Source organism: Sinocyclocheilus anshuiensis, unplaced genomic scaffold (genome assembly GCF_001515605.1).
Source record: "Sinocyclocheilus anshuiensis isolate Anshui unplaced genomic scaffold, SAMN03320099.WGS_v1.1 scaffold1037, whole genome shotgun sequence".
Lineage (NCBI taxonomy): Eukaryota > Metazoa > Chordata > Actinopteri > Cypriniformes > Cyprinidae > Sinocyclocheilus > Sinocyclocheilus anshuiensis.
The window spans coordinates 850,376-861,316 of NW_015555773.1; the positions used below are offsets into that span (position 1 = coordinate 850,376).

The following is a 10,941-nucleotide window of genomic DNA, read 5'->3' on the forward strand; positions in this document are numbered from 1 at the left end:
AAAAGTAATCAGTTACATTACTTTAATAAAGTAATTGAAAAGTTACACTACTTATTACATTTTAAGTAGGGTAACTTGTAATCTGTAACCTATTACATTTCCAAAGTAACCTTCCCAACACTGATCGTCACAACGCCGGATAAATAGCAGATCTCCAAAAAGACGGTGTAATTGCACTCCCTTCGTTTGTTTTTAATTTTCGAAATTGTAGAAAATGAAAGAAATTAAACGTAACTGCAATAAAAGACATCAAATGCATTCCCACAGCGGTAACATATAAGGACTAATCTAAGGAGTTCGTGTGACAATTGCATGTCTAATGTATTTATGAAAAGTAAGTAAAAGAACAAGTAATGTACCTACCTGTCATCACCAACAAATATGTTACGTTTCTGAATCCTATCATGCGCGTGAGCTTTCTTCACAGACCATTGGAAAAGCGCACGATTCCCGTCAGCAGCAGCGTGTAGTGTTTCTAAAAGTGGACACGCCACCTGTTGAACTCATGCCTGAGCATAAAAACGACAAGAGTCTGACAGGCTTGTCCCTTGACTAAAAAAAATAACACAACATAAGGGATTCTTCTGAATTATATCCAGGTTGGAAGGTCGTTGCTGTCGCTGTCTGTGGGTCACAGAATGATAAATGTTGTCCGTTGTCTCACTCTTCTATTCTGTTTACTGCTGACATGTGCTAAAGCTTATCATTTTTAACATGTGACAAACAGTTGTATCTGTATGTAGTTTTTGTAATGACGTAATAAAACACTTGCAAATACTTTTAAGTAAATAACAAAAACGAGCATGCCAAGTGTTTTTAGAATTTATTTATTATTTGCCACAATTTATTTTAATGAGAAATTTACTTTGACTGTTAAACTACATAGACATTTTTCACTCTTTGCCCCATCAAAAAGATTTAACTTTATTTGATTTAATTCATAAATTGAAAACATATCTCATAGATGTCATGGAAACGGGTGTGTGGAGGCATGCAGGACGACGAGGACAACAAGAATTCCACTACTCACTTTTAATGTAGACACAACAAGGCAGGTAAAGGTAGGTGAACCACACACACTCGGGGTAACATTCACAATAACCGACACCAATGCTCAGACAGACAGGAACTAATATGGGGTGGATAATTAGTGGCAGACAGGTGAGCACAATGACGGTGATTAACTAATGATTAGACGGGCTAAACCAACACAAGGGGAAGAAACCACAATAAACAGTCCACAGGGGCGTTACAATAGAACAGCATAAATTGCTTTAGCATAAATTTAGGACTAATTCCTGACTGATTATTTTTTCTATCATTTAATCTAAAACACTAATCTTAAAATTAAATGTTACATAAAAATGTAGGTACATATCTAGCTGACATGCAAATTGTGAGGCCTAATATTAAAAGTAAAAATCCATGCTCGCATCACATTGTCCTTTATGCTTTGAGGCCGATAATCAAAATCATCAAAATTGATCAAAACATGGCAATAATGTGAACTATTTGACATTGGTAGTATGAAAAACAAAGATTTTTATTAATAATAAAATTCCGAAATGTTCCCCCTCCCCCCCACCCCCTCAGCTGAGCACATTCATTTGTTACATAGGCCTACTGATACTTTATAAACGTGTGCAGTGGTTATAGTTCCTGATCCAATCTATTTTCCAAATCCAAACCAGGTTTTTAATCTTTAATATTTATACAAGACTGCAATTCAGGCGGAAGAACCTTCCAAAGATAGTGCAACAAAATCACACTTAACCTGTAAGTCGCTATTGACTACAGGCAGATAAACTCAAACAATAGAAGCTTTTTACATTTGCAAGATTACACATTTACGTAGGAGGAAACTAAACAAATGAAGTGTGCCAGTCTTCCTGTTGCAGTGAGTAAGTGATGTTATGAATGTTTGAAGGTGGAAAGTTGGCTTTACTGGATGATTTAATGAGATGCAAATGTTTATGATTGTGAATTGAGGCAGTTGCACTGGTGCTGTTTGCAGTGAAGCAGAAGATCAGCTCAGACAAGAATGTTGGTTGCTTCCTTATCAGACTCAGCGAAAAAGCCATTTGTGATATTCTTTCATACAAGTAAGAATAACCATTTTTCTGTAACTCTACCATAATAGCTCATTTGTTAACATTATTTAATGCATTAGCTAACATGCATGAACTAACAATGAGCTATATAAGAATGAATTAATCATCTTTAACATTAGGAAATAAAAATACAATTGTTCATTGTTTGTTCATGTTAGTTCACAGCTCAATAAAGAATGCTAATACAATATTTTAAAATATTAAAACCTTTTGAAATGTATTAGTAGATGTTGAAATGAACAGTAACTAAGATAAATCAATTCTGTAGAAGTACTGTTATTTGTTGTTAACTCAAATTGGCAAATCAGACCTTAATGTAAAGCGCTACCAAATTTAGTCATTTTAAGCAGATCCTATATTATGTTAAAACCCCTACAATGTAGAGGGAAAATAAACTAGCTAATGGTTCTAACCTTTAAAAAACAGTTTGAAGCTACAGTGTTTTCGGTTGTTTCATTTCTCGAATGCTTTATGCTGACAGAGGACAGGATCGTTGTCACCATTTTGTCATAAAATCAAACCAAGACTGGCCTGTTCGTCGTTTCTGGTGATTCCACCACTCATAACAGTCTCACAGAGCTGATCAATTACTTTAAAACCACACCGATCCAGCCTTTTGGAGAGTACCTGACTTCATATAACAGATATGGACTCTGTGGAAGAGGTATCAATCATACTTTGCATTCTTTTTAAAGGTGCACTCAGTAATTATTCTTCATTAAAAAAAGTCTTATATATAAAGAAATGAATAGTACTTTTAAAATCATGTTCAATCACATTAGATGATGAATCTATTTAATATAAGTAGCCTTTATTTGATCATATGACCAGCCATATTTCATACACTTTATCTTGGTAATCCAGATTTGCTTATGGGCAAAAAAACAAATCATGGTTAACTGTGAATAAATCGTTAATGGCATCAGAAGGGAAATTGTTTGAGTGTATGGCATATTGACAAACACAACGTACTAATACAAAAAAAAATTACTAAGTTCACCTTTGAATACATGAAAACAAAGAGAATATCAGCATGGTAGGAAATGTTTTACAATGCATGTCCTTTTGCATTGTCATTCTTCTAGGATGGCAAAAATGAGCTTTATGATGTGGTTCAAAATAAGACCAGAGTCAATGCGGGTGTTAGCGTTAAGGCTCTAAGAAGTATATGGGAACAAACTAGCAATATCCCGCAAAGCACGCCTCCTGTTCTGTATTCTAAAAGTGTCCGGAAACTCGTGATCTCCACCTCTATTGACAGGAACAGCCTGTCCCAGGTAACCAAGTCAGCTCTAGTAACCATGGCTAATTCTATGATGTAAAACCTTTTTACATATCTAGTGTTGAAATTCATTTATGTGTTGTATAAATCATTAGGGTATGAAAGTTCCACCATTGCCAAAGAAGAATACACCACTTCGGAATTTCTTAAGCGCCGGGTTTCCTGGTACAAATCCATTACAAGAACAACACAGCTTTTCAGAATCACGGACATCTGGAATGTCAGGTGGTGATGAGAGAGCAAATGGCAAAAAAAGCGATACCTTCAACACAGAAGGCTACAACTCTCAATTTAAGTTGCCTATCCACAATGAAAACAGTCAGTCTTTAACCTCTAATTCTTGTAACATTATGCCCTCCACCCCTCAACAAGCTCTTTTAGCTCCACCCAAAACAGCCTCCTGCTCTTATGCTGTCCTTGATCTTAAAAAACGCAATAGTGGAGCTTGCCAAGTGCCCTATACTGACCAAGAAGCCCTACAGCCCAAACCACTCTACCAGACCTCATCTGTGGTGTGTGCTGGACAGAAGGACCAGCCCGAGCAAGAATATGACAACCGTATAAAGCCCATCGACAACATCCTTTTAGCAGAAAACCCCTATCAAGACATACCTGAACAACGTGGCAGTAATACCGAACACATAGCTGAGAGCAACACCTATGAGGACATCCGAGTGACAGACAGCAACACGTATGCGAGTTTGGATGAGATGCAACCACACACACCAAGCATCTTGGGGAAGAAGGTGAGACCTGATATAATAACAAACAAATATACATAATTTTTGTACGGATGATTTTCTATGAAAATTAAAAAACTGTTATCATTTACAGAATCATAAGTGGTGGAAACTTCGACTGGAGAATAAGAAGTAATAGTCATCAGGTGAATGCAAAAGCTGAGAAAAATATTTCATTTAATATTTCATTTAAAGTCATAATTTGGTGTGTAAAGTATACATATAACTTCAGTATACAGTATGGTTTCTACACTTATAAAATGCTGAACATTTTTAAACAAATACAATGGTACAATTAAATGGTTATGATAAAACACCTGCTCTGATTATATCTATAGTCTTGACTGAATTTCCCACTATTTCCCCAGGATTTTATCTTTCAATGTAGACTAGACCTGCGTAATTTGGTATTTTGTAATTAGTATAGTGCTCACAGCCTATCAACGTTTTCTGTAACCCTAATCCAGCAATCCACACTGTTTCTATGATACAATAGTCTTTCTCTACACATATGAAACCATAACACTGCACAGCATAACTGAATAAAGAATGGGGATAACATAAAATAAGTGCTCTGTACGAGATTAGCATTGAGTAGATTGACTGCATTGTGCTTTCTATCTCCTTTAAAGTGATGTGCTCCCCTATTTTATATTTATATTGAATAAACTGTAGAAAAAAAAAGTTTAGAATATAGACCTTCTGTCATTTTGCCCACCACTATAGTACTATGTCATCCATTGCAATTTCGGATAATAGCTGACTTAATGGATGGTGATATAATCACATCTCTGAGCCACTGAAACATTTCCAAATGGTTTGGACTCTAAATATTGATCCACTTACAACCTCATGATGGACTGGTCAACTTTTGAAGGTTTCTTAACATCCTTATGCTATATAATAAACTGTGCTTGCATTTTTTAGCCATCAAGCTTGAAAATCAGGCTAGCAGCTTAAAACAATCTTTCAGGGGCTTCACTGTATTAGATTTATGAAAAGCTTATGATTCGTGATAATTATACATGCTTATACTACAAATTGTACAGTACTCACATGAGATCATGTTCTCAAAGTGAAGAAGTGAGAGCTTTCCATCTCCATTCAAGCTTACTTTATTACCTTTTGGGCAACCAGTCTCCTCTTTATTTCACCGAGGAGAACATGTAGACAGGTCATTCAAGATGAACAAAAAAATCTTTCCTCATGACTGTTTAAGCCAAACAGCCCTTTATCAACAGAAGAGTTATACGTGGTCCATTTGTGTAGAAGTACCACGTTGGGGGCCAGCATACGAAATTGACCATTAATTCAAAAACAGATGAAATCTCAGCCTAAAATATACCTGTGAGAATGGCAACATGTATTCGTTAAATACAATATTAGGTTCACATTAATCAGTTCTTCTAGTAAAAAAGCAGAATCCTGTAGAAAGACAATCACTACAGAAAATAGCAAATGGTCACACACACCAACCTCAGTTTCTTAACCAGTGAAACAAACTATGTTTGTTTGTCTTCTGACAGGCCAGATGTTCTAATCTGCTGTACTATCTTACATTTCAAGGCAGATTAAATGCAAACACGTTGAAAACACTGACGCAATAGGAGATTTACTTATCAGTCCATTTGCGGCTCCAGAGCAGACATTCTGAGAACTGTACGGTGGTGATGAAGTTTCAGTCTCCTCCAGCAGGCGGGGACATTTACAAACAAAATTCATTATTTCCACCACAGTTAAATGTTTCCAGATTGCTTAAAAAACAAAAATGGCATATGGAGAAATCAAATAGGCCAAAGGGAAATTTGGTATGAACAACAGGTTTGTCCCTAAAGTGATAATCATATAATGTATAATTCAGAAACCTGACATAGATGTGGGTATTAATATGACAAAGTGAAATAACACCGCATCAGGAATCATTTGGATCAAAAAGTCCTGTATTCCCCAGATGTATGTGAAAGTAACAGAGTGTGTCTCAATACTGTAACAAATTGCCGCTGCTTCGTTTCATTCATTGCTCCTCCGTTCTACAGCACGTGACCCGGACACGCATCTAAAGGCGTTCACGCCATATCGGAATTCCCGTAATTACGAGATTCCAACTTGTAAAAAGCTTTCACGTCCTCGTAGAACTCGTAATTACAACTTGTAATTGTGAACTGGGTGTTTTCTGAGAGCTACGACTTGTACCACCTGACCACCGCAGGCTCTGTTTAGGCGTTGATAGTGTTGCCATAGAAAAGCAATAGAACGTCATGTGCTGTCATCTTGAAATTACGGTAATTACGGTACGATAATAAGTACTGCACTGCGAGAACGGAGGAAACCAGAGAAACTTCCAAAGGAGTTAGGAAAAGCTAGAAAATACGGGTGTATCGTATGCGGAAGTTGTTTTTTTTGGACGAAACACCTAACGCACGCATTGATTCATCACCACCCTCTTCACATATTCAAACATCTTGCTTGAATATTAAAAATGTATCACTGAGCAAATCAGCGAATTATTCTTTCTAGTGAAAGGGTTGAAAAGATCATTATTGCGATGAAGCAAAATCCCATCAGTAGTACCTTCTGTAACGTTTCTAATTGACAATCAAATTATATTTAATAAACATGATCATTTACAAAATACAGTAGGTTTTGTTGAACATATATAAAAAAAATAAATAAATATGAAAACAGAAAAAGGAAAAAATAGCATGAGATTGTCATCAATAAAGCTACACGTAGAAATATAGTACGTTTAGCTATTTTTTTAAACCAAGAAGTACAAGAAAGCATTTCGGCTATATAAGAAACAAATGATTTGTACAATGGAAATTCTGACATAAAAAATAAATACTAAGTCATACTAATAAAAGTAAAAATTATGACAGTGAGTAATTATTTTGAGATAAATAGTCAAAACTATGAGATAAAAAGTAATAATTATGCAATAAAAACTTTTGACTGTCATAACTTTTTTGTCATAATTATGACTTTCCTCATAATTTCGACTTTTTATCTTGTCACTTTGACTTTTATCTAATAAATTATTTATATGACCTATCCTCTATAGGGACTTTTTATGTCAAAATTATGATTGACCAAACCTTCTTTCGCTCTGGACCTGTGTCTCCGCGATGGCGTCACGGCGGACACGCCCAGCCTCTTCCTCGCTGCTGTGTGCTGCTGCTGGTGCTGTGTGCAGCAGAGTCGGAAACACAAGTTCAAGCGCAGCGTGTATGTATTGTTAGCCGAATACCATTACTCTGCTACCGAGCCAAAGCAAGGTAGCCAGACAGCAGAAACAGAAAACATGGCGAAAACGTACGATTATCTGTTCAAACTGCTGCTCATCGGAGACAGCGGGGTGGGCAAGACGTGTCTGCTGTTTCGATTCAGTGAGGACGCGTTCAACACCACCTTCATCTCCACTATAGGTCAGTTCAACTCTGTGGTTTCTACAGGAATGCTTCTTATGTGGTCCTGCGGGAGGAGAAATAAGCTGTTAGAGAGTTACGTGGAGGTTTACACACACATGTGACTGTCTGCTGAAGTGACCGGAAGAGGCCGTGGATGTGACAGCCCGTTCACTCAGCTAGTCAACGACATGTGTTTTATTAGCGTTTAAAATGACACGCCCGATTTTACATAATGAATTGTCAGGATCACTTGGGATATACTACTTTAATCTGTAATTTGAACGAGACGTTACAAGCATGCTGCGTTTGTAGAGCTAGCATGATTGCATTGTGATTAGCTGTGCTGTGGTAGTGGTGTGGGCTGGACTGCACTTTCGTTTCTGTGGTTAAAGAGACGTGTAGATTCACATTTGACCACTAAACAAGAGTTCGAGCGGGCCAGAGCGAGCACTTTACTTGGGTAAGAATAAAAGGTGGGTTTGTGTGCTGTCACAGGTGGCTTATCTCATCAACATCTGATTGCTTACAACATGGTGATGTTACATTTGTGATGGTACATCAGTTCCTACGTACACTTTCACTTTAAAGTTGGCATGAAATTAAAATGTATTTAATGCCAATTTTGTTTTGTAAATTCATGTTATAGACCCTATTTTGAACAATTAATATGTGCATATGTTTCATTTTTTTCATGTTTTGATCTCATCAAAGTGTCACAATTGACCCTTCTGGTAAAAACGACAGACTTCTCTCTGGTGACAAATGCAGGACTTGTCCAATCACTTAGTCCACATAAACCCCGCCCCTGCAAGCTCACATTCATCTCCCTTCACTTTTTGAGTGTTACGCCCACATCTCAAAATCCAATCAACCACCAATGGATTGAAAGTCCTCACCCTACATTTTTTCTTTTTCGGTAATCTGTTTCAGTCGGATGTACGTCACAATAGGAAGAAAAGATATGTAGCTACTTCCTTTTCGCTGTGATTTTTACACTATTACAGAAGCAGCATCTGTTTCTTAAGTCAGCACACCTATAGTGTTATTCTAGAATATGAAACCCTCAAAATCAGAGCATACACATGTCACAAGAAATTGTACTAACATACATGGACTAGGTCACCAGGCTCATAGTTTTTGACCAAGTTACTTGTGATATTTTTGACACAGCTTTAGGTAAGCCTGTCTCTACTGTGGTCCAATACGACATTTCCTGTGCGAAACCTGTGCGAGAGTTCCTTGACCTTTTGTAATTGTTATGCCACAGACTTCCCCTATTGCCATGGACAATACTGCTGTGTCACTTCCTGTCCCATGTCCTGTCTGAGCTTTCACTGGTGGCAGGATTGAATGCCTTAATACACACTGCCAAGTTTTCTCATAATTGCCATAAACAGGGGCCACGTTCTGTTGCTGCTGAATGCAACAGGTTTATATGCATGTGCAAAGCCTTTTGCAACACTGCAGCCATTGAGTCGGTCAGACATATGCTACACCATTCTGACCTTTCTACACATTCCATCTCCATGGTTACGCCATGAAAACGTGCTAATGCAACAGTCCCCTTTAAGTGGAAAGATTTGTGATGTGTTCTGAAATGAGTCAGTTTCACATTGTCATGATAGGACTGATTTCTGTTGTGTTAACACTAGGTTTTGAGATGAAGTGTTTCACATCACTTATTTCTAAACATTATTATTGCAGGGATTGACTTTAAAATCAGAACAATTGAGCTGGATGGGAAGAAGATCAAGCTTCAGATCTGGTGAGAGCACAAGTCTGCATTATACCGTATAAAGCAAAGATGTGAAAAGATTTGGCCGCTATGCCATATCACAAATGGGGGGAAAACATTCCATTAAAGCATATTTTGATTTCTAATTTATATTTTTGTTTTACATTTTTTTTTGTATTGCTTTTGCATATCATTGAATTTTATTTAAAATTCTGTGATACGCAATTGTATATTATGCAGGACTTACATTAGCCCCACAACCCTCAATCAAGTTTGATTTTTTTCAGCCTTTCTTAGGAAAAAGTTTGGGCAAGCCTAGTATAAATTATAATTGTGTACAAACTAGTGCTGTCAAACGATTTATCGTGATTAATCGCATCCAAAATAAAAGTTTTGGTTTACATTGTATGTGTGTGTGTGTACTGTGTATACTTATTATGTATATATAAATACACATACATGCATGTATATATTTAAGAAAAACGTGTTGTTTATATATTAAATATATTTATTTATAATATAAATTAGGGCTGGGCGATAAATCGATTTTATCGATTAATTCGAATGTGTAGTTTACGTCGACTAGTTTGAATGAAAATCGGTTTTCTCTTTAACATCCGCCGACGCTCCCCTCTGGGCTCCCGTGGTTCCGAATGGGCTCAGCCCTCCCCCCGCGCGTTTGCCATAGAGATACACAAACAACATGGCAGCGAGCAGGGAAGAACTCGTTCCCAAGAAAGGCAGTGTCATCTGTAATTTGGAATTGGTTTGGTTTTGCGGCATTAGACGCAGAACAAACAACACCCCGCTGCAAAGTGTGTTTGAAGTCTGTTGCTAGCAAAGGTAGCAGTGCGACCAATTTACTGCAGCACCTCAAACAGAGGCATGCTGCCGAGTGAGAGAGATGTTGCGCCCTACGAAATGAACAAGACCGCGGCAGCACAAGCACACCCGCCAAAAAACAACCTACAGCAGTGTTACTTATTGCGCGGCTCGCCAAGCTTTACTTTGTGGCTCGCATGGCAGTAAATAATACGATGATATGATCATGCAGTCAATACAGATTTCATAAAAACATTAAAAACAAGTAGGGCTATAACATAACCCATTAAAAAACTCACACCATGTCAACACCGGACGCGAGTGGCGCGATCCGACAAAAGACAATAGAACCCAGTGATGTTGTCTACACTGGATGTGGCGCGATGCGACGCGACACGATCCCCATCAGTAAACTGATGCCTCGTTCTATTTATGACGAACTGTACTGACACTACGTTCAGATGATTTGCAACTGTAGTGTCAACAAGTGTAGACAGACTTTTAGCGCAGCGGGGCGCGGCAAGACAACTGTCGCCGCGTCCGGTGTGTAGACACGGTCAGACAGTGTCTGCTCTATTACAAATAATTTATATTAAAAAAAAAATACCTAAAACAGCGGCATTACAAGATGGAAATATAGACTAGAAAAGATATTTACACTTGCTCTGACCTACGTCCATGACACTAACTCACTGCTGAGTTGCCAGTTTTAATCTTAAAGGGGTCATATGATGCGATTTCAATTTTTCCTTTCTCTTTGGAGTGTTACAAGCCCTTGGTGCATAAAGAAGATCTGTAAAGTTGCAAAGACTAAAGTCTCAAATCCAAAGAGATATTCTTTATA

General features: G+C 37.5%; 2 protein-coding genes across 2 annotated transcripts in view; both read left to right on the plus strand.

The window, feature by feature from the left end:
* The first annotated feature begins 1,870 nt into the window (after positions 1-1,870).
* On the plus strand, positions 1,871-4,175 carry LOC107674424 (hematopoietic SH2 domain-containing protein-like). The gene is given in 8 exon segments (XM_016468390.1): positions 1,871-1,901; positions 1,994-2,102; positions 2,593-2,623; positions 2,625-2,749; positions 2,751-2,775; positions 3,197-3,388; positions 3,489-3,618; positions 3,667-4,175. Coding segments are annotated over 8 exon segments (1,152 nt in total).
* A 3,145-nt stretch (positions 4,176-7,320) lies between these two features.
* The window catches only part of rab8b (RAB8B, member RAS oncogene family), an 8,765-nt gene continuing 5,144 nt past the window's right edge, over positions 7,321-10,941 (plus strand). The window contains exons 1-2 of the mRNA XM_016468430.1: positions 7,321-7,558; positions 9,245-9,305. Of these exons, the coding sequence (XP_016323916.1) occupies positions 7,435-7,558; positions 9,245-9,305 (185 nt within the window). The 5' untranslated portion in view covers positions 7,321-7,434. The remainder of the gene's footprint in view (positions 7,559-9,244; positions 9,306-10,941) is intronic.